This window comes from Saccopteryx leptura, chromosome X, assembly GCF_036850995.1.
Source record: "Saccopteryx leptura isolate mSacLep1 chromosome X, mSacLep1_pri_phased_curated, whole genome shotgun sequence".
NCBI classification, from domain to species: domain Eukaryota; kingdom Metazoa; phylum Chordata; class Mammalia; order Chiroptera; family Emballonuridae; genus Saccopteryx; species Saccopteryx leptura.
Genome location: NC_089516.1, coordinates 35,552,948 through 35,577,319, shown reverse-complemented (window position 1 = coordinate 35,577,319; position 24,372 = coordinate 35,552,948). Strand labels below are relative to the sequence as shown.

At 46.5% G+C, this 24,372-nt stretch overlaps 1 protein-coding gene and 2 pseudogenes across 1 annotated transcript; 1 reads left to right on the top strand and 2 right to left on the bottom strand.

Annotated features, from left to right (window-relative positions):
• Window positions 1-8,866: 8,866 nt before the first annotated feature.
• LOC136386296 (EKC/KEOPS complex subunit LAGE3-like) lies at window positions 8,867-9,969 on the bottom strand. The gene is made up of 3 exons (XM_066357784.1): window positions 9,737-9,969; window positions 9,257-9,388; window positions 8,867-9,005 (listed from the first exon to the last, which is right to left on the bottom strand). The coding sequence occupies exons 1-3, from the start codon at window positions 9,967-9,969 to the stop codon at window positions 8,867-8,869; spliced, it is 504 nt and encodes a 167-aa protein (XP_066213881.1).
• Window positions 9,970-17,140: 7,171 nt separating this feature from the next.
• Window positions 17,141-22,999, top strand: LOC136386295 (urotensin-2 receptor-like; annotated as a pseudogene).
• A 106-nt stretch (window positions 23,000-23,105) lies between these two features.
• On the bottom strand, window positions 23,106-24,006 carry LOC136386294 (olfactory receptor 10Q1-like; annotated as a pseudogene).
• Between the last annotated feature and the right edge of the window lie 366 nt (window positions 24,007-24,372).

The window sequence follows — 24,372 nt, the reverse complement described above, 5'->3', positions numbered from 1 at the left end:
GCTGAGGAGCCAGCCATGCAGGCTGAAAACCCAGGCCGAGGCCCCGAGGTTGCCGGTGCCGAAGGCCAGGACGGTCTGAGTGACGCTGGCAGTCCGGGTGGCCCTGGAGGCCAGGAGCGCCCCGGTAGAGGCGGCAGCGGAGAGGCCGGTGCCCCTGCCAGTGGAAGTCCACAGGTCTTGTGGGCACTCCTCTCCCCCGGACCGGGTGGAGATGCCTTGCCAGGGCCCAGTGAGCGTGCAGTGTCCACAGCCAGAAGGCCAACAAGACGACTGTCCAAGTTGTATCCTATTTGGGGACTGGTCGGGTGCCAGCGTGGCAGACGTAGGCGAGGTAAAGGGACGGAGTGAAAAGAGGGTCAACCTGGCAGTACCGAGTGTTGAAGGAAGAGGGGGGACCGGGGCTGCTGAGGGGGTGGACCAGGGGTGGCCAGTTGAGATGGGGGCGGGGGGAAGGCCCGAGGGAGCAGGAAGGAGGAGAGCAGGTGTGAATGGATTAAGACAGGTGAAAGAGGTCTGAGGGGAAATAGGCAAAGTCAGCATGGCATGGTGCCTTAACTGAGTCTCCCTTATCTTCCTCACTGTGCCTTTCCCATCACTCGTAGAGGCAGAGATGGCCCGCCAGTTCCTGACCACACACGCCCAACCCTACCCAGGGGAGGTTGGGAAGGAGCTTATAGTGTCTGACAATCTGCTAATTATGTTAGTTCTGTAAAGGCCCAAGGTGGGGGGCGTAGTGATGACAGGGAGCTAAGGTCAGTCATTGGAGAATCATTCTAATAGTGGGTGAATTGAAGACCCCCAAAGATCAGGTCTGAGGAGGAACCTGTGCTATACTGGGCCTGTCAGCACCTGAGGGTCAGACAGCTAGGTGCAGCGTCTTCAAATTTAACTTGATTTTCTTTTTTCCTCATTTAGCCAACTGACTACTGAAGATCCTGTTGAAATCCAAACTTCTGTCACCTCCTGTCTCAACCAGCTTTCACTGTTCGTTCTTCCCCCATGTTTCTTCATTGAGCCTAGGGCACAAAAAGGGATCTACAACTGCCAGTGGATCTGTAGCTGACGCATTGATTCCTACGGGAGTTGCCACTTGATTATCGGCGCCTAATTGCTTATATTGGCCCTTTGCCCCTCTCAACGCTATTGTTTATCTGCTCCTGGAGGAGGGGGTTCTTAATTGTTACAGCAGAAAATAAAACTAGATTGCTTGCTACTCTTATCTGGGTTTGTTTTCAGTTACTGGGCCTCTGCATTTTCTTACCTTTGTCCCTGGTTTGGAGGGGAGGTCTGGGATTGTTATTCTAGTCAACTGAAGACAATTTAGGAAACTGAAGAAAAAGAACATAATTCTGTCATGCCATTCAGCATTAACACCTGTCAGTATTTTGGCATATTTTCTTAGTTTTATAGTTGCAATTATATGTTAAATGTACAATAACATATACGGTAAACATTTTGCAAGTTCAGGATTAAACATTTTTAGAACATCTGGTGGTCACAGAAAAGGGAACAGACTATTATAATACAAAGTGACACGCAGTATATTGGGGGAGGTTCAAGGGCCTGCAAAATCACCCAGGAAGAGTACCTGACCAATTCTTATCAGGGGAGAAGTGACATCTCAGCGGAGACATGAACAATGAGTAAGACCTAGCCAGTCAGTTCCTTCTACAGCCAGTCAGAGACAAGGAGGGAAGAGAGAAGAAACAAAGGCAAATACATCCGTCTCTGCCAACCAACAATGGGGTGAGAAGATCTGACCATCCTAATCTCGGATGAGGAGGGGTAGACAGTGGAAGGAACTAACTCGATTCAAAAGTGGTTCATTTCGGTTACCATGGGCAGGTGCACCTGGTTAGAGCAGCTCTTCTCTAGGTTGTGCCTGTGGACCATCAGCATCATGTCTTCTGGGACTTCCTAGAGATGCATACTCTGGAACCCTGGAGGTAGAGCCTAGCAATCTGGGGATATAGCTCTATGGAAGGGCGTGGGGCACATGACCTGATGTCTCTGAAGTTTGAGAACCACTTGTTTCAAGTACACTTCACTTATTCCTTGGTGCTTTTCAACTTTTGTCCTAAAGCGAGAATGAGAGAAGAACAGACATAGGAGGCTTTTCACAGTTTAATAATTGTAGGATTCCAACATCAGAATGGGAGAGAAAATGTTCACCCTCATCTGAGAGAAACCAGCCTGCCTCTACGCCTCTTCTGTGTCCTAGTAATCTGACAGTCAGGTCTTCTCAAAGAAATGATCCTCCCTTGCTGTTGTTCCCCGGGGCTGTTAAGCCATGTCTCTGTCATGTGACTCCAACTTTCCATATTTCTCACTTTCACTTCCCACATGAAGGTTTTCATGCCTTCGTAGCATTGCACTCTAAACATAGTGAGAGATCCTGAAAGCAGTTTCCATCTTTGCCCTTTGGATTCAGCAGTGAGGAGCTCACAGGGGAGGCGGGGAATCACATTTCTTTCTGTGAGACCCTCGGGATGGATTGTCATATCCACTTTCTGTGCTCCAGTGTCAGAGCAGACAATGAGAGGGCAGAAGGCCAGGCCCAGGATTCTGTCTACTTCATCAGTGGACTTCAAACAGTTTTGCTCAATTCACCCCAGCCAAAAAAAAAGGAGTTTTGTGAAACTATGCCTGATACTCTCTCACACATATAATTTATTTATTTATTTGCGTGTTTGATTGTTTATTTATTTATTTCAAGTGAGGGTGGGAAATAGAGAGACATACTCTGGTATGTGCCCCTAATGGCAGCCACCAGCAACTGCCGTCTGGGCCAATGCTCTAATCAACGGAGCTATCCTCAGCTTCCATGGCCTGCACTGAAACCAATTAAGCCGCTGGCTTCAGGAAAGGAGGAAGGAGAGAACAAGAACAAGAGGGGGAGATAAGCAGATGGTCATTTCTCTTGTGTGACCTGACCAGGATTCAAACCTGGGACATACATATACCAGGCCAACACTATCCACTGAGCAAACTGGCCAGGGCCACATATACCTTTTTAAACTAGTGTTGGAAAATTTTTATATGGTTAAATTATTCCAAGGAATGATTTCTAGCTTACTGTAAATATTCATAATTTTAAATTACCCCTGCGTGCATTTTCCTTGAGAAAGCTCTGCCCATCTGGTACCATGCTCACAACCAAAATATTTGTAGCACCGGAGGTGGAGGCTCCAGGGAGCTATCCTCATTGCCCGGGCCAATGCGCTTGAACAAATTGAGCCATGGCTGCAGGAAGGGAAGAGAGAGAATAAGAGGGAGAGAGAGCAAAGGGGGAGGGAGAGAGGTGACAAAGCAGTTTGTCACTTCTCCTGTGTTCCCTGACAGAGAATCAAACCTGAGACATCCACACACTGGATCAATCAATGCTCTACCACTGAACCAACTGGTCAGAGCTCATCATCCATTCTAATAGGCTATGGTTTCCTGTGTTGTCATGGCAATTCTAAAGACACTGCCTCAAGGAAGAGTGTGTGGTAATGGCAGCTTATTTTTCCATCTGTGTTCCGGAGAGCATGATGCAACCCGACACTATGTCCCACCACCGTAGCAACCAAGCTTCCAGGGACTCAGTGGATTTCTGCCTGAATTTCTCCCCTAACTCCATCAACTCTATCTGTGTATAGGGCTAGACCACAAAGTGCTCCATTACTTGCAGAGGATGTTGTACCTGCCCCTGAGGCACTTTTTGATGCTGGGTTTTTACCGTCTGGGTGAACACCAGTGGGCTCTGAGTCTGGTGACAGCAGATTTAACCTGACCCTCCTCTTCCTCAAAGGAGTTAGAAATGCCTGCCACCACAGACTCAGAGCCACTCCACTGCTGCACAAATGCAGCTCCATCTTTAGCAACTGCTTTAGCTCTTGTAGCTGCCACCCCTTGGCCTAAAGCTGAAACTTGAGCTCTTGAACCCATAGTTGTTTCTCTAACAACTGCTGGTAACATGTTCAGCTTCTACAGAAACTAGAGCTCTTGAACTTGCAATCTTCTTCTTCATCAATGTTTCAAGTTCTAGCTGTTGTTACCTCTCAGCCTGTAGCTCACTGGAGTTCTCAAAATTGGTCAGTCTCCCTCTCCAAAAACTTTGTGGTTCAGCCCCTGTCTGCACTCAGTCCACAGTTCATCCTAGAGCTTTTAACCTCACATAGTGTCTTGCACAGAGCTTTTGGTTTCTTCTGGCAGGGCTATAAAAACACGCAGCCTATGGCCCCCAACAGGATAGCTAAAGAGAACCGTATGCCGGAGAACAACAGCCACTCCTCTATTCCACCCTTCAAGGGTGTTGGTGGCTCCATACCGATCTGATCCGAATCCTACTCATAGCGCCATATGTAATGCTGATGGTCGAGGCCAGGAAGGTTCACACTGGATTCGAGAAGATTGTAAAGGAACTGGGGAGACGGAAAGTGTTGGGCCATTTAAATTTAATAGATTCTCACAATAGTGGATTAGCAAAGAGGTTGAAAAACACCACCTCTCACAGCAGCAGTTGGGCAAACAGGAAAATGGTCCCTTGCAGTGGCTGGCTAGATATTCACAATCTGCCCTCAGGGCAAGCACCCATAGCCTTACATAGGCGTCACCCACCTGGGTCTGCCACATGCTCACACACTAATCATGCAAAGTGCAAGTGAGCAAGCCTAACACAGTTGTTTTCCCTACAGATACCCTGAGTTAGGACATGGAACTGAAATTCTCAGCACCCAGTTTGTGGTGTAGAGGACTAGGCAAAAAAGTGACACAGAGTGAGGACCACATGTATCCTCAAAGGATCCCACTGGAATATTCCACAGACCACTGATCAGCACAAGCATGTGAGGAAACAACATGAGGCCGGGGGAAGAACCACCTGAAGAGATGAAAGGTGACAATGCCCAGTGCTCAAGCAGGACAGGGACTGCTGACTATCCCCACCGGCCAGGATGGCAGACGTTACAATTTGGGAGGCATCTGGTAGGGTGCTCCGAAGGGTCCCGCCTCAGTACTCTGAGAAAAAAGGACTCCTACACAGAAAGGGCCCACGCAGCAAATCTTCAGATGAGACTCTAAAGGATCCAACTCTTTCCAAGTCACTGGGCAGCATCCAGAATAAAGCTTAAAAAAGGTTGTGTTAAAGTAAGTTTCTAGTTTTTTGTATGGCAAATAACACAATAATTCATAAATAGTAATACAAAAATAAACACTGTGTTTCACATAGAATTGTAAACCTACTTTTCCCCACACTGTATGTTTAGGATTATAAACATATCCAGCACTCGGCAAAATTATAATATTTGGCATCCAATAAAAAACTACAGAAGCAGAAAAATCCAACCAACAATGAGGAGAGAAATCAAGCAATAGAGGCATCGAGGATGGAAAGAAAGAAAAACTGCCTTCTTTGCATATATGATCACCTACAGAGAAAAGCTGATGGTCTACAAAAGAACGACTAGACTAATTAGAGGAGGGTTTAGCAAATTTGCAGGATACACATATTTTTAGAGAGAGCTATTTTTAGAACATGTAAAAATTAAAAATAAGAGGCTTGGCCCTGGCTGACAGTCTCAGCTGTAGAGCGTTTGCCCAGCACTTGGAAGTCCCAGGTTTGATTCACGGTCAGGACACATAGGAGAAGTACCCTTCTGCTCCTCCACTCTTCCCTCTCTCCTTCCTCTCCATTTCTTCCCCTTCTGCAGCCAAGGCTCCACTGGAGCAAAGTTGGCCCCGGCACTGAGGATGGCTCCACGGCCTCTGCCTCAGGCACTACAATGGCTCCGGTTGGAGCATAGCAACACCCTGGATTGGGTACAGCATCGCCCCCTAGTGGGCATACCGAGGGTGGGGATACCAGTCTGGTGCATGCAGGAGTCTGTCTGTCTGCCTCCTGGATTCTCACCTGAGAAAAATACAAAAAAATAAAAAGAGGCTTAATTCTCTCTGTTGAAATAGGAGAAGAGACACATTCGTTCTCCTTTCTTAAAGCATTTACTTTAGAAAACTTGTAAGTTTCTCTTTGAAAGCATGTAAATAGTTTTTTATTTATTAGCGAGGGTGAGAGAGAGAGGCAGACAGACAGACACAGGAACAGTGAGAGATGAGAAGCATCAACTCGTAGTTGTGGCACTTCAGTTATGCGTTGATTGCTTCTCATAGGTGCCAATCCAGTGACCCCTTGCCCAAGCCAGCGACCTTTGGCTCAGGCAAGTAATCATAGGCTTCAAGCCAGGGACCTTTGGGCTTAAGCCGGGAACCATGAGATCATCTCTATAATCCCATGCTCAAGGCCGCAGTCCCACGATCAAGGTCGTGAACCTGCACCGAAGCCAGATGGGCCTATGCTCAAGCTGGTGACGGTGGGGTTTCAAACCTGGAACCTCAGCATCCCAGGCTGATGCTCTATCCACTGTGCCACCACCAGTCAAGCAAGAACGTAAATATTTTTAAAGACTAATAAAGCTTCTTGCCAGCTTTATGACACAAGAATATCTTTTCAAGGAACTGGGAAACATCTCTTTAAAATATAAACATCAAGCAAGCTTGTGTCCCTATCACTCAGTTTCTGTGGGAGGGTAGAAGCCTAACTTCAGTGGGCACCTGGCTCCAAGCTGCAAAACTAGATCCTGTCATAAAGATATGAGACACTTATTTTTCCCATGCAGAAAGCCAATTGTATTAGTCTACTCAAGCTGCTCTAACAAAATACCACACACTGGGTGCTTAAACCACAGAAATGTATTTTCTTATAGTTCTGGAGGCTAGAACCACAATCAAGGTGCCAGGAAATTCAGTTTCTGGTGAGGACTCTCTTCCTGGTTTGTAGACAGCCACCTTCTCCTACGTCCTCACATGGCCTTTCCTCAGTGCGTGCGGAGGGAGAGAGGGAGGGGAGAGCGCAGGTAAGCTCTGATGTCTTCTTATAAGGACACTGGTCTTTAGGACCTCATTTAACCATAGTTACCTCTCAAAAGGCCACATCTCCAAAGACAGCCACAGTGGGGTTTTGATCTTCGGTACATGAATTGGAGGAGTGGGGAGACACAAACATTCAGTCCAAACACTGGTGTACTGATACATATGGCACCCCAGTTGCCAGGTAAATTTCAGATGAAGTATGTGGGAGACTGGTGGTGTCAAGTCCTCTTATTTGAGGACTAATATGTATATCTTGGGACTATATATATAATCAGTTATATCTGCTTGCTATATATAGGGGTTAGATTTGTGTTTGCCTTTGGAATCTCTTGGCAGATAGCCTGTGATGTACATCACATTCTGGTGCAATGTTCACTCAGTAATAAGCTTCTCCTACCTCTGTGGAGACTTTTTCTAGGTTGTCAGAACCTGCTGTTCTATTTTTATTTCGTAGCTCCTGAAAGTACCTGAAAAGAGCCCTATTCAGAGTTGAGGATACAGGGAAAGGTGGGTAGGGAAACAGGTATCACCATTGTCCATCCTTTTCAAAGACGTCACATAAGGTTTCAAGGTGTAAGAGGACCTGGGAGAATAAGGAAGCACTGGGAAGCCTGGATTGGGCTTCTTGGCACCCTGCCTTTCTCTTCTACTTTTCCTACATTTGTACATTCCTCCATTTTTCCTCAGTCACATGGAGGTTTCCCAGCGCCATCAAAAGGAAACTCACTATCTCAGCTTCCTGGCAGCTTCAAGTAGCAGTGCTCAGGTTGGTATGACAATGTGGCCAACAGAGTGGGTGCTTGAATCAAACAGTTCAAGATTCAAGTTCTGTTTCTGCCACTTCCCAGCTGAGTGACCTTGAGAAAGTCACTTAGCTTCTCTGAGCTTCAATTCTTCACCGATAAAATGTGTAACAGTACTTAGCTTAACGGGTTGTTGTGGGAATTATGTATAATAATGTAGGTAAAGTACATCGCATAGTACCTCCACAAAGATAATTTTGTTTTAATTATATTTTCCTAAGAATACACTACACTGCCTCCTTTCCTCCCTCAAATAATTAACCAGTTGTCCTGGCACTTTTCTTCTCTGATCTGAAACAGGGGCAGTAAAGCACAAAATTCTTAGTCTAGAATTTCTGGATTCTCTGCTATGCTCATGCAAACTGGGCTATTTATTTATTATTTACAACAGGAAACAAATGCAGCAGTGACAAGGATGTGGGAAAACCAGCATTCTGGTGGGGGTGGCACAGTCTCTGGAGAGCTAGTTTGTATTGTAGCTTTACCTCTTGGAGTCTATCTTAAGAAAACAAGCATTCATGCAGAGGCCTATAAACACTAATCCCATTAAAACATTATGTACAATAGGGGAAAATGAGTACGATTTAAGCGTTGAACAATTACATTATAATACATCTTCTATGCATCCATTCAAGAAGGTGTTTTTGAATAATTTTTAGACAGAGTGAAGGCCCAGATGTTGGATGAGAAAATTTCAGGAAAATTAGTGCTAACTTTGCAAAACTTAACTTGTTCATATGACTGTTATATATATTTAATGTAGACCTAGAACTCTAAAAGTATAAAAGTATTTAAAAATGCTGACAGTAGTTAATGCTGGAAGAGAAGACCCAGTAATTTTCATTTTCTTTCATTTCCTAAACTGTTTCAACTGCTTGTACTACTTGAATATTTGAACCCCAGAACCTTCCCTCCAACCCAAGACAAAGGCAATAAAATCTAGATGTTGGAAAGAAACTCGGGCACAACGTATCTGCTCAGTTTTATTATCTGCCGAAGGCAATATTTAAGCATCAATCAAAACAAGAGGGCAGAGTGCCAAAGGGCCAGTACATGCAAACAATTGGGCCCCCCCACAAGTAAAGTGGCAACTACTGCAAAAATAATGGTCCAAGGTAACGATGCATTACCCAGGACAGGATACCCTCGTGGCCTCAGGCCCCTTTTGAGCGCTGAAATGTGGTAAAAAGCGGGGGTTCAAAGAGCTGTATGTTCCGAAACACCATGGCTAGCCGGTTGACCAAGGAGGCAGCGGCATTTTGCAAGAGGTCAGAATCTTGAGCAGTTAATTGGCTAAAGGGGAAAAGAAAATCACTTTAGAGGCCATAATTCCTGGCCTTCCTCAGGTCCACCCCTCCCCCCAGGTGGCAATTAGACTTACCCCTTGATTAGAGAGGTCCGCAGGCTGTGACAGATCTGGGCCCCACGGCCCTCCCTCCACCAACCCTTGGCTGTCTGCACATCTCCAATAGAGTGCCCCACAAGCAGAGATTGACCCCACCTCCTCCTGCTGCTACTCCCACCGAGTCCCTTCTAGAACTTACACTGTCAGCCAATTGCCAGTCACTGTGAGCTCCCAATGCACCGTCCCGCGGTAGGGCTCAGCATCTTGGCTCAGGACACTGCGGGCTACCTCCGCATGCAGGTAGGATTGGAAAGGCACTGTGAGGGCGCTGCTGGAGTTAAGGAAAGTGCACCATCCGCACAGACTTCATGGTTCATGCCCCCATTCTGTCAAGAGGCCGGGCGTCCCCCAGGCTTCCTCTCAGCCCACCCTCCAGGATGACCCTTCAAGGACCTCTGCGTCACAGCCCCTCTCAGACCACCCGTATGCCTCCAGGCCACCGCAGCTGCTCCCCTGGCCACCCTGGGTCCCCATTTTCCACGATGTCCCCACAGAAGTCTACCCCGCTCCTACCAGCCCGCAAAGCCTGTCCTGCCCATCCTCCTGTGTCCCCCTACCTCCTGTCCATCCCCTCACCCTTTACTTCCATGGGGAAAAGGAGACTTCTTGAGAAAGATACCACACCATCCCTTGGCTTTCCATGGGTCTGTCCGAGGCAGCGGCCTGTGCAGCCTGCCCCAAGTCCACGGATACCTCCTCGCCCTGGGGAGCGCCCTCAGCTGCTGCGCTCTCCCCTGCCACACTGCCTGTGTCTCCAGGGCCCACGGGGTTCCCCCCTGGGCTACTGGGTGGTTCAGCACCACGGACCACACTGCCTGAGCCTTCCTTGTCCTCGTCCTCGGGGGCCTCCATGGCAGCTCGCTGGCCTCAAACGGCAACACACCGTGCGCTCACCACTAAGAGACCGGCCCTCCGCAAAGCCCCGCCCCTCCGCACGCAGCGCCTGCGCACACAGACCTTGGGGAGGCTCCTGCCATGGGATTGGTTCCCACAAATCCATCCTTGCCACCTACTCTGCCCTTTCTCGAAGACCCCGTTGCTAGGGAGACACTGGCCCCCTCACGAAGCTCCTCCTCTCTGTGCCCCTCTCTGTGCCTGAGGCCCACTCTGCAGACCCTCTCCATCTTGGAGGAGAGAGTGAGTGTGAAAGCCCCTGGTGCTATGGCCCCCGAATGGGCTAAGTTCAGGGTGGCAGAACGAGTGTAGACAGAGGGGAGCAGAAAGATGGGGCGAATGTGGCAGAGAAATAGGGTCAAGATGTGACCAACTTAGCCTTGCAGGGACACCACGGTTAGGACTGGGAGAGCTGTGCCCTGAGGGGAAGAACTGGTCCAGGTCCTTGTGGGCCTTCTGTGTCCATTGGTAAATGGTGAGTGTCGGAGGGCACGTAGGGAAACTGAGTCGTATTAAAATATCTCCACCCGCTTCAGACATTTAGGATTCTGAGAATAACTAGTATTTCTGAAAAAAAAAATGTACTAATGAGCTCCTGTCCCAACCAGTTCCCTCGGGCGAACCCAGAAACTTTTACCAAGGACGTGCTGTGAAAGTGCCCAAGTGCCCACAGAGCCCCCCTCCCCATGACAGGAGATTAACTAGAGTTTTCCACTCCCCCGGCCTTGACAGCAGTTCCCAAACCGTGCTGCGCCAGGCATGCAATAAGGGCTACTGCCTCACCCTATCAACCTCTCTCACCACCCCCACATAAAACCAAAGATGAAGCAAAACATCAGATGGGGAAGCATGTGACTTCCAAGAAAAGGGGTCTCCCCCAAATTGGGAGATTAGTGCTGAGAAGTGTGTTCATGGCTGGTCACTCATCACGGCAGGCCCCGCCTTCACGACCTCATCTCAGCTCTATTGCCTCCCCAAAGCCCCGCTTCCAAATACCATGTTGGTGGGGGTCAGGGCTTCAATATATATGAATTTTTCTGGGAGAGGACTCGAACATTCAGTCCATAGCAGAGTGCTACTCACTGACTTTATCTTTCTCTATGTGATTATTTTTAACAGGGAGCCGAGGTTTTATGTGACCAAACATAGAAACAATGTTTTCACTGATCAATAATCCATACTAGCTGTTGTGAGAGGTATGACAGGAGGAGGACCCAAGGTCTCACAGGTCATCTTAGGTGAGGGCCAGGACAGAGACAGTAAACTAAGATTTTGTGAGAAATACTTTTTAAACAATTCAAATCCAAGTGCCCTCCTGGAGCTCCTGGAGTCCAAGGAGCTATCGGGGTCAAGATCTGTGATGACGGCTATTTTACTTTCTTTCACCTTCACCCTTCCCCTCCTTGCCTGGGGACAGTGCTTTCCCAGCTCTCCTTATCAGTGCTGCTGACTGCTCACCCTCTTGTGCCAGGCCCACCCCTTACCCCTCAGGCCCAGGAAGTGACAGCGGCCATGTCTAGGTTCCTGTCTGTTATTTCTGGGCCACCCTTCTTCCTGCTGTTCTGGTTACTGACCTTCCCCAGCTCTGCTGTGCCCTGTCGGCTGCCCAGGTGGATGTCGCTACTCGGGAAGCTCCCTTTACAGGCTGCCAATTGGGCTCAGCCAATAGAGGGCACGGGCAAGAGACCAGAAGGTGTGAGGACTGAGAACCAGGGCGATTTGTCCCCCACACACATTTTCTGAGACTCCCTGCAGTTCTGGGAGTGGCTGCATTCCTCAGCACTTCCCAGGATGCAGTAGCACTGACCCCTATCCCTGCCTCTGTAGGCCCAGGCTTGCCGTGGTACCTGACCATCCCTTGGTAGCTGTGACATGCTGGTAAATGTTTAACAACTGGTTCTCTGGAGTGTGGGCAGATTGGGGGGAGTGGAAGTATGCATATACACATGTATATAAGTTTAGTATAATTCTAATTTTGTTATAATTCTGACCCACATAAAGAATGTGTAGCACACAATTCACAAATAATAGTAAAATATAAAATAGTCTTTACTGTAAATTTCATAGACCTCATGGATTCTCACAGATTGCTTTAGTTGACTTTTTTTGTGTGTTTTTTTTTTAATTTTATTTTTCATTTTAGAGAGGAGAGAGAGACAGGGGGGAGGAGCTGGAAGCATCAACTCCCATATGTGCCTTGACCAGGCAAGCCCAGGGTTTCGAACCGGCGACCTCAGCATTTCCAGGTCGACGCTTTATCCACTGCGCCACCACAGGCCAGGCCTGCTTTGGTTGACTTTTGCCAAACTGTTGTGTCTGTAGCCAACTTGTGCTTGCAAGTGATGAACAGTGTGGCTCTGACACAAATGTCTCTTGATATTTTCATTCATGTGAATGAGTAAGGCAAAACTGAGACAACATATATACACATCCATCAGTCACGTGAACAACTTCTTTCCTGAGTCAAATAATAGTGTTGAAATATGGCAAAAGCATTTCCTCAAATTTTTATGCTATTCACAATGGAACAGCTACAGACAACACATAAACTGAGCCAAATTTGGGAGCACTATTGAGAAGGGGATGGTCCTTCTCCTTGTCCCTTTCCTGCAGCTGCTCCTGGCAGTCCCTCCCCTGCTCCTTGGGAGTTTTACTACAAAAGAGATTTGTCCCATCTTCTGCCATAACAAGGCTTGATCAGCAGGGAGACAATCCCTTAGCAAGAAAATAGGCTCATTTCTTCCTTTACATAAAGGACATCCAAGTTTCGGGATCACAAAAATTGGTTAAATGATAAATAAAACTGTGGTTCCTCAATTCAGTAGTAGTCAAGACTTTTCTATTGCAAGTGAAAAAAAAAAGACAAAACAATCAAAATTTCCACTCTGACTTGAGCCAAAGGGAGAGTTTCTGGGTCTATGTAACTGAAAGCGTAAGGGGTAGTACCTGGCTTTAGGCATGGCTCTATCCAAGATTTAGTTGTCTGAGATTTGCCTTTCTTGCCCCGACTTCCCTTCTGTCCAATGCCTGCCTGCACGCCATCTACCCCTGCAGGTGTCAGTGGGTGGATGGGATCACCATGGCTGAAGGAAAGCTGTGTTCTGATTGGTCAGGGAAGGGTACTGCGCATGCCTAGGAGGAATTAAGGATACTGGTACCAAGGGGATAAGAGTGCATGTTTGGTGACAAAGCCAACAGATGTGGTAGAGATATTTCATCAAATTTAAAGTCCATTTCTGATGTTTTAAAAGAACAAGGCTAGGAAAGATTATTTCCTAATCTAATAGAGCCAAACTGTTTCCAAGTAACTTAACAGAATCCCAGAACGAAGCTCAAGGGTAGGTTTGGGGACACAAATGTCACCCAAGGTAAAATTTGACAAAGTCTTCCACCTGATCTTAAATTGCCAGTATGCAAAGAAGCAAGAAAATTCGATCTTATTATGAGGAGAGAAATCAATCACAAATAATCATCCAGATTGGAAAGGAAAAAAATAAAACTGCCTTATCTGCAGACAATCTGATCACCTATGTAGAAAATCTGATTGGATCCTCAGGAGGCTGCTAAAAGCATAGGCAAATTTGGCAAGGTTGTAGGAAACAAGGCACTGTATATTAGAGAGAGTTAACTCCTCCCCCAGACACTTAACTAATCCTCTCAACACTCTTCTCCACTGATCTGAAATGTTAGTAAGCCCCAGAATTCCAATTCTAGTGTTTCTGAGATGATTAATCTTCGTGTGCAAACTAAGTTTTGTTCTTTCTTCTTCCTTTCTTTACTTTTGGCCAAATCAGACCTACTGGTATAAGGACGTGGGCAAACTAGAATTCTGGTGGGAGACACACTTTCTGGATAACAGCTGTGTAGTGTAGACCAACAGCCTTCAACAATAAACAGAAACATACATGTATAACTCAGTAATACTACCTTCTGGAATAAGTCTTGAGGAAATAATCATTCAGGCAAAATCATATAGAATTCCATCGAATCATTATTTACAGTAAGGAAAAATGGCAACATTAAATGTCTAACAATTCCATTACTGTAATTTTTATGGGTCTAATGGCATGTATTTATTTTTTTTTAGAAAAAGGAAAAAGCTCATATGTTAAATGAATCTAGTTCAGAAAAAACCTTAATCCTGAATGTGCGAAAACTACACTTTATATGTCACTATTGTGCATTTAATATATAAATGCAACTATAAAACTAAGAACATAATCCAAAATACTGACAATTAGTAATGCTGAATGACATGACGCAATTCATTTGCATTTTCTTCTGTTGGAATCCATGGGAGTTCGATAAGACCAGAGTAACAGGCTTTATTGAAAGGAAGAAAGGAACCCTGCTGGGCACTTCTCCCAGGGAGAAGAGTGTTGGTTACAGACTAGGGGTGAATTATATAGTGTTTGGGAGAGCCTGAGAGGATACTGAGTCAAAGGTTCTGGTATGTTCCCTTTTACGGTTTTAGGATTTCAGCTTTCTGGAATGCTCCTTCTTGGGGCAGGTTGACCAGATTCCTGGAATTCCTTTGTCCCAGGAGCTATTGTCCGGTAATTAAGGGTGGGGTCAGGCAGCCAAGGGGAACAGCAAAAGGGCAGTTGTAATTCATGTATCTATCATCTTCCATTTCCTAAATTGTCTTCAATTGACAACAAAAACTGAATCCCACATCCTCCCCTCCAAACTAGGGACAAAGGCAAGAAAATGTGGAGGCCCAGTAACTGAAAACAAACTCAGACGAGAGTAGAAAGCAGTTCAGTTTTATTTTCTGCTGTAACAAACAATTAAGAACCCCTCTTCCAGCAACAGGGAAACAATAGGATTGAGAGTGCCATAGGGCCAATGTGAACAAACAGGTAGGTCCCTGTAATCCAGTGGCAACTCCTGTAGGAACAATGGCCCAGGGAAGGGTGCACCACCTAGCGAGGGACTTCAATTTTAGCCCTGTTTTTCCTGTCTAGGCTTAACCTAAAAATATCGAGGTACTGTGATAAGGTGACAAATATTACTATTGATTGGCTTAACAGTAGAATTCTCAACATAATAGGTGGAAAGGAGAAAACAGAAAATAGATGACTAATTGTGGTAGTAGGAAACATTTAAGTTTTAAGCCCAGATTAAAAAGGCTAAAGGATGTGAACAGAAATCTGCTTCTCTTTAGCTTTTTAGACATTATGTTAGGGTGCATAAAGTTACAACATAAATAAGGTATGTTTTCTTGGAATGTAAAAGGGAATCTGTGATTAAGTAGAGTATAAGATTTATTTAATGAAATATTGGTCATTTCAATTGGTGCTTTTAACTAGATCTTTAGAATTTGAGGCATAGATGTAATAGAAAATAGTTTAAATACTTTTTTGCCAAGGGACCTATAGAATTAGAAAGCTCAGAATCCCCTTTCTCGGGGAAGCCTCGAACCTTAACAGGAGTGTTAGAATCTGTATGATACATATGCTGCCCCACCTAAGCAACCAAAACCACTCTGAGAAAGTGTTTCTGGTTGCCTGGCCTAAGCAGGACTCAAGCACCCAAGCAAGTGAGGAAATCTTGAGCACTTTCCACCAGTTTCTTTTAGCCAGGATCAGAGAAAATACTAAGAAAAAGAACCATAAATTTATCTAATGTGTCAGAAGTTATTCAGGATCCTCAGAAGACCCCTACAGCTTTCTTAAACTATGGAAAACTTACGGAGTCTATGCCCCTCTAGACCTAGAGGTGCCAGAAGATACTAAGATAGTCAACTTAGCCTTTACATAACATTCAGCTCTAGAAATTAGAAAGGAAATGTACAATATTATAAGTTTTTTTTTAAGATAGCATCATCAGCTGCTATAAAATTAATAAAACTAAGCATTTTGCAAGGGATATTGCTCCTCCTTCAATCACATAACTCTGTTTGGCCCCTAGGATGGCTAGTTAGCCAAAGACGGGTAAGATTCTGGAAGGCAGCAACAACCTAAGACAGGCACAGTCGAAGAGGGGCCATCAGGAGAAGGCTTAAGAACTAACAAAGGTGAGGCTCAAATCCTCACCCCAACAATGCAGGAGCCTGCTCCCCTGAAATAGTGGCCTTCATCCACTATCCAGGGCACCAAAAGAGGGGGATTCCCTAGAAACTCAAGAAAAACCAAGCAGCTGATGATACTACCAATAAGGTAGCCCTAAAACCAGTGGGTTTTTAGGAAATTTTAGAGACTTTACTAGAACCCTTGTTGCCAAAGGTTTATTCAAAACCAATTAGAAAAATATTTTGCCAGAAGGAAAGGGATGATTAAGCATAAGAAATAATTAGAAAAGCCAGACTTAGAATCTATTTCAGAAGGCATAATGTCCAATGGTTTAGTCTGTGCCCAAATAAATACTAAGCAAAGTAAAAGAAATTATAAAGAGAATGAGAGAGAGAAGAACTTTCCCAGCAGAACATTTAGAAATAGATTTTACTAAAGTAATTGACAAGTAGGTAGAAGCTTTTCCTACTAGAAATGAGACTGCAATAACAGTTGTTAAGAAATTGCTATATGAAATTCTTTGCAGGTTTAGCTTGCCCATTCTAATGATGGGCCTGCATTTATATCCAAGATCTCACAGCTAGTGGGAAAGGCACTCAATATTAATTGGAAATTACATTGTGCCTACAGGCCCCAAAGTTCAGGGCAGGTAGAATGCATGAATCGAATCGTAAAGGAAACTTTAACCAAATTTGTTTTTAAAAACTGGTGAAAAGTGGCCCTCCTTAGGGCGAGGTGCACCCCCTCTCACCCCTCCAGTGCCAACAGCACTGTCTTCCCTTCAATCCTATCTTATGTTCAATCCAGTGCAGGCTCCTCCTGGTGCGCCCCTCAGCAACCCCTTTCCTGGCACCTGCTCCCCAGTTAATTAATATCCACGTGGGCCCTTGGTGCATTCCTAACCGGCAGCTGGGCAGGCGGTGGCGACGACCAGGACCTAGTCATACAGAGCTCGGCCCGCTTTTGTTTGCTCAGTACAGAGCAAGGCGAAGCTTTTGCAGAAGTGTGGTTGCAGGAGCTCGACCTGCTGCACGGTGACCGAGGACAGGCTTGTCACCCACAGATGTCCCTGTCACAGCACACCCCAGCCTTAAGTCCAACTTGAGGCAGCAGAGATGGCTCTGAGCCCAGAGCCTGCAAGCAGGTTCCCTATGCTAGCTATGACAGGCAGCTCTGTGCTCAAACCATGCAGCCACACCAACACATCCCTCAACAGCTCGTGGGCCAGCCTGATGGAACCTAGCTCCGTGGAGGACCTGGTGGCCACGGGTGCCATTGGAGCAGTGCTCTTGGTCATGGGCGTGGTGAGTGTGGCGGGCAACGTGTGCTGCTTCCTGCGAACCTTAGCCTCCATGTACATCTATGTTGTCAACCTGGTGCTGGATGACCTGCTCTACCTGCTCAGCATCCTTTTCATTGTGACCACCTACACATCACCAAGAAATGGCACTTTGGAGACATGGGTTGCCGTGTCCTCTTTAGCCTGGACTTCCTGACCATACATGCTACCATCTTCACCCTGACTGTCATGAGCAGTGAATGCTATGCTGCAGTGCTGAGGCCGCTGGACACCGCACAGTGCTCTAAGGGCTATCGCAAGGTCCTGGCGCTTGGTACGTGGCTGCTGGTGCTGCTGCTGGTGCTGCCCATGATGCTGGGTATTCGGCTGGTCCACAGGGAACACAAGAGCCTCTGCCTGCTGGCCTGGGGCCAGAGCACCTACCGTGTTTACCTGACACTGCTCTTTAGGACCAGCATTGTGGGGCCTGGCATGGTCATTGGGCTGCTCTACATGCACCTGGCCTGGGCCTATACCTGAGCCGTGTCGCAGAAAGGGTCCTCCACTTCCCACTGACGCAGAAGCAGCCCCAACCCCAAAGTGCTTGCACCTCATCCTGGGCAATGTGCTCGCGTTTCTGGGCATTGCTTCATAGCCTTTCGGGATATAGCTAGCTATGTGCCCAGTACCTTGGTCTGTCCTATGCCCGCTCACACCAAATCCCCCATCAGATCACGCATCATCAACTACCTGATCACTTGCCTCACCTATGGCAACATCTGCATCGACCCCTTTCTCTACACACTGCTAATGAGAACTACCGTGACTTCCGCTGGCGCTCACCCGGCAGCAGGAGTGCCAGTGGGCCCATGGGCACCCAAGACTTCTGGCAGTGCCCCTACCACTCCCAGCATGCCTTTGGCAGTTTGCTGTCCTCCAGCTGTCAGCAGGTCACTGAGTCCATCAGTCTGTCCCAGGAGGACCCTGGGGGGTTCTGTCCCTGAGTGTCCCAGCCTCCAGTGCTTACAGGGTCTGCAAATTACTCAGTATGCTGTTCAAAATACTGTCTGAGAGGCACTTCCAACACTGCCAGGAGATTTGGTACATCCTTTCTAGCCTGGTGACTCAGTCTGGGTAAAGAAGTACACCACCCAAGGACTGACTCCCCCGTGGATGGGTCCACACAGCGGGTTCCTGACCACTCCCACTGAGTCAAGGTAGAAAGCATGCCCACCTGGGTCCATCATAGCCAATTGAGGCCTGCAGTCCCAGCACACACACCCTCATGGACAGCAGAGACTAACCCCACCAACCCTTGTAAGTTGACCCGGAGAACTACGGCATGCCCTGCTCCAGCCAGAAACTGGAAGCTGGCTGGTCTACACATGGTTAATGCCTAAAGAGACTCACTAAGGACCTCCTTTTACTTACACTTTGGGAAAAAAGAAAAACTAAGGTAAAAAGAAAGCCAGAACAAGTTCTCTTAAAGTTTAATGCATGTACTTCTATAAGTCATACAGAAGGGAAATATAAGTCCCTTTGCTAGAAGAAAAGCTACAAGGTAAATGGAAAATATATGTGCTTATACTTAACCTATGAATACTAGTTACTGAGAGGAAGGAAACCCCAAAAGGAAATATACTTTAAACAAAAATTACTTATTGCCAGTTTAGTTGTCACTAAAGGTTAAAAATTTTAAAATTAAACGTTCTTACTAAAAAGGAATTATAAAAAGTATAAAATATAAAAATACTTTAAAAAAAGAAAAAAAAATAGTTATAAAAACCAGTTATTTCTGAATAGTTAAGAAAGTTTATAAAAATTAAGGGTTTATATAAGTTGCAAAAGATTTGTACAGGTTGTAAGAAATTAATCAATAGCATTTGTTTCTTCAGTAGACTATATTACTATTAATGAAAACATCAAGTCTACCTGTTAAATATCTGTTGCATGTTATAGGTTGATATTCCTACTTACAGGATCTGCAGATCACTGATCCTAGCCTCAACTTCAAGCTCCGGCCTACTCAACAGCCTCATGCACCTTGTTAAAATGTGTCAAGGATTTGGCTCAGGATATAAAACCAGTGGGGATTGTGATAAAGTGCTGAGGAATTACAAAAATTAATATTAATATTTTAGAAAGAAGAGTCAGGTTTCTTGCCCCCTCCTTTCTGTGGAGAATGGAGGGAGAAGAATGTGGGAGCTTCCTGGCTTACAAAGACATACTATGTCCTGAGATAAGAAACCCCCTTTTACTAAGAGGCTTAAAAGGCATTTTATGATTTAGGCCAAGCGTTCAGAGAGATTTTGTAAATATGATTTTTATACTTGTGTGTGATTTACACCAGCTCAAGATGGCTGATTGCCTTCCTGCTTAGGAAGGGCTGTTATATTGTAAATGGAGAGGTTTTCCTACTAGAAGGTTTTGAATGGAAGGAAGAAGGAGACTTGGACCCCCTCCCTTCCCCACACCTGTGAGGAAGAAGGTAAACAGCCAGCCAGGAATGAGGGAGAGGGAAGAAAGATTTAAGTAGCCCTTTTGTCTCACCTTTCTTTCTCCTTAATGGGTGATTTACAAAGGCTTATCCTCTGACATCATGTAAGCCCCCTCTCATCCTGAAATTGTGTGATTGATGTATCTACCTCTAGACAAAGGAGTCACAAGACCACTCCCCCTTGCTTGAAAAACCTACATTCTGTAACATTTTATATGCTTTCTAATAATCATCCCTCTTGAAATCCTTTATATGTATAAAAACTTGTAAACTAAACAAGTGGAGACTAGCTTGTTAGGTTTCCAAGGGTATTTTCATTTGGCCTTATCCTGAGCTAACCATTTTGCTGTGGCAGCAGGGATGGGGGTTGACACTAGAATATTTGGGGATGTCTTTTGATATGTAAAACGACATTTTCCACTATTGTGTTACTTTGTAAGTTTTAATATGTAGGAATGTTTTTTCCTTTTAATAGATCCTATAGATGAATGTTGTAAACTTGTTAGGAAATTAACTATTGTGTCATGCACCCCCAACCTGTATGTGATCATGTCTATATAACTCGCCTCAGAATTATATTCACGGCTGCAAGATTTGGGTTGGCTATACCCCATGTATGTCATATGTAGGCGGCTTATTAATAAATCTCCTCCTAAAATTTCTTCTGTATCCTGCCTCAGTGTCTCTATGTAACCTGTGGAATTAACGTAAAATATGTACTTTACAACAGTACAAGGCCCTGTGTGGTCCGAAGCAACAGCCTAAGCTGATGGGCACAGGATGTGGTAGAAATTCTGAGCTGACGAGGATATTCAGCAGTCAGTCGGCTAAATGAGGGACAAAGGAAATCGAGTTAAATGTGATAACTCTGTACCTAGTTCTGTCTGCCCCCTCAGGTGGTGACAGGCCCAGTACACCATGAGTACTTCCTTGACCTGACTTTTTTGGGTGTCTCCAATTCTGTATTAGAATGACCCTGCAGAGACCTACCCTAGCTTCTCTAAGGTTTGGGTTCAGAGTAGCTTTTAAAACCAGAGCCCCTGGAAACAACAGTAGAAATGTCATTTTCAAAAGCTGGTTTTTGTTCCACCTCTGCTTGTCTATGAAGGGACAGGTTGAGGGGGGATGGGACTGGAAGTAGGAGGGTCTCTTCCCCACATCCAGCTGCTTCCTTGGGCAAGTATTTGTTCTGCGATCGCAGACCCTGCACTGGTCCAGGAACTGGAATAACGAAACAGGGAAGGGTGCTGTAGAAAACCTTTTCCCCAAGAATTGGTACTCCTTGGGCAGAAAGGCTAACAGTATGGACAAGAGGAACACACCAGGTTAGACAGGTGGATGTAGGAATTCAAGAGAAAACACAGGAAATACTTGTTAGCAGGTCAAAAGCCACAGATTTCAGGAAGGACAAAGGACAGAAAGGCAGATGAAGATGTGTGATCTCACGGAAGACCTCCAGGTGTTGCCGTGTCTGGATCATAGTGATATGAGTCCATGGAGGGAAAAAACAGTCCAGGCAGACAAATGAAGAGCTCTGCTTTGCCACTACTGAGCTCCTTCCCGTGTTTTCTGAGTCTCTCTGGAATCTCTTCCTGCTCTCCTTCCTGTGCAGGCTGCTGTTCCTGCTAAGACTCTGGGCCCCCGCACCCTACTCTCCATGCCCTCTGACCTCACGCTGCTGGCAGGGACAGCTCTGTATCCAGTGCAGATGGGGTCGTGGCCTAAGCATGATGGGGTAAGTAAGAGGATCCACAAATGCAGGGGAGCAGGCAAGTTGGAAATGGCTGATGCTCATGGTGTTTTTCTGTGAGCCAGTTCAGAGTGTCCTTTGGGCTTAGACTATAAGGAAATGTATTGTTGACTGAGTGTGAAGTCCAGAGGGAGATGGGCACCATGCTGGTTTAGTTGTCCAATGAGGGGTCATCAAGGACACAGGCCCCCTTTCCTGACACTCCTAACAGAATGTGGGGGTTCCTAGGTTTGCTGTTGGGACAGATCCCTCCTGCCTATGAAGAGCTTGTAACAATTGTGATAATGACAAAAAAAAGTGTTTTGGTGCCTCAACCCCCAGGCTACATTGTTGAGCTCCTGGAGGGCAGGGACCGAGTATGTGCTTTTCTGTATCCCCCATGCTATGCCCAGTGCTTGGTATAGACAAGATGCTCGATCCTCCATTCATTTATTCACTCACCAATTATTTCTTGCTAAGTGTTTTGATGGAGGAAAATTCAAGCATCCGTGGCACTTAGCACAGTGTGTGGGGTGTCAGTGCTGTCAGCAAACATTTTTCTTGAGATCATCATCTCTGACTTGAGTCCTTGAATCACAGAGGCCTTGGTTCAGCAGGATATTGAAGACTTTCATTGCATTAGCAATTAGGGTCTGAAGATAACCACAGCTCGTGCTCTAACGAACAGAGCAGAGTTCAATCACTGCTTACCGAATACCTGTTATGTGCCAGGTCCTCTGGTAACAGAGGTTCACCATGGTTCTTGCTTCACCAGGCCTCCAGGCCAGTCAGGGAGACAGACAAATCGTTTCAGTACTGGGTGATGAGTAAGCACGTGGGGCCACAGTGGACAGGCACCCGCCCTAGCCCGCAGGTCAGGTTAGAGGAGGGGCAGTCGGCACAGGCACAGGCTGCCAGGGGCAAGTGGCCCTTTAACCACTAGAAGTAGGAGAAGTGACCTGGCCCAGAGTCTGGACTGGGGCACAGAGTGAAGGGCCCTAGTGAGGATGGTGAGCGGGATGGGAGTGCAGCAGGCCGCAGTGCCCCATCCCCCGACAGTGCTGCTGCTGTTGCTGCTGCTTTGGTTCGCTTTGTTGTATCCCAGGTGATCTCTAGGTCATTTTCTGATGATGCAGGATTCAGTCTGTGGGCAGGCTCTGCCTTTCCACTTCTTCACTTTACAGAGTTTGGACTTGGGAGCCGCCTGTGTTTCTATCCTCAGCAACTCTTTGGTCAGAGCAGGTGCTACCTTAATGCTGTTTGGGACATCTCGTGACCTTCCTGTCACTATTCATGTCTCTGATGGCATTCCAGATGATGAGTGTAACTGTCCACGAAGGGACAGCAAAACACCCCAGAACTGCCATATTTTGAAAAGCCTCAGTATTCCTTCCATCTCTGACCATAGAAAATGGGGTGGTAAGGTTCAGACGCATGCAGAACCAGGAAGCAGCCCTCAGAGGGAGTAGTAGAGCTTAAGGTGTGTAGTGAGGTGACCGACTGGGTTCTTGTAAGGGGTTTAAGGTAGCCCCGGTGGACTCCATTTTGCCCTTCACCTGGCATTTAGCTGCTGCCTCATCCCGTTGTGGCTCTGCGGGGGTCTCCTGAGGGAACTCTGACTTCCCTGTTCCTGGGGCTATAGATATGGGGTAGAGCATGGGAGTCACACTGGTGTAGATAAGGACACAATTTTGGCCTCTTCTGGGGTGTAGCATGACTTGGGATAAATGTAGATGAATATCACATGGCCGTAGTGCAGAGGAGAGAACAGCAGGTGCCCGGCACAGGTGGAGAAGGCTTTGCCTGTGCCCTCAGCTGAGTGGAATCTGAGGATGGCAGTGAAAGGGAACCCATGGAGAGCAGTATCAGCAAGAAGGGCGTATTCAAGATGAGCACGCAGACCAGGAAAACTGCAATCTCATTGTCCTGCATGTCTCAGGAGAAATGACTGATCTCGTGGGACTGACAAAAAAAGCAACAGGGTGGTTAGTGTGGTAAGGGTGAATGAGAGTGCAAAGCCGCTGACTTGTGTGAGAGCCAGCATGTGCAGGCAGAGGGCCCTGCGTATGGTGAGTGTGTCATGCAGGGGGTTGCACATGGCTATGGGGCAGGCATAGGCCATCACGGTTAGGAGGAAACACCCTGCTCCTCCCTGAGCCATGAAGAGGTGCATTGGCAAGGCACAGCCCAGCATGGGCATCTGTTGGCTGCTGGACAGGAAATTGGCCAGCATGTTGGGGACAATGACCAATATATACCAAATTTCCGTGGTGGATGGATTGCTAAGGAAGAAGTACACGGGGGCCTGGAGGCGGGAGTCAGTGATGGTAATGACACAATGGCTGTGTGCCCTGTTAGGGTGACAAGATGCATTATGAAAGAGTCCAAAAAGAAAGATTTTCTGTCCAGCCAGGTCCCCAAAGCCCAAGATAATATCCTCTAAGGTTAACATGTGCTTTTTCTGCAATGGGGCCATCCTATATTCCCCTCTGTAGAGATCCTGGGCTGGAAAAGGCAGTCTTCTAGCAATTCTCCAAGTTGTGGGCCACTTGGAGCCCTTTGCACAGATGGGAGTATAGCCTCCCCTTCAGGGCCCGGAACCCACTTTGTCAGGCCTCTGGAATTCTGCCCTCTGCTCACTGAGAATACAGACCTGTGCATTGTGATATCACTTATTTCACCTGTTGAGTTTACAAGAATGTACCAAGATAAGTAAAGTGCACACATGGAGTTGTTTTTCACAGACCTTAAGGATAGTCTTTCTGTCTACATGTTGAAGAGTTGTCTGGAGGGGAGATGCTGAATTCGAGGCTACTAAATAGATATAAACAGAGCAACTGGC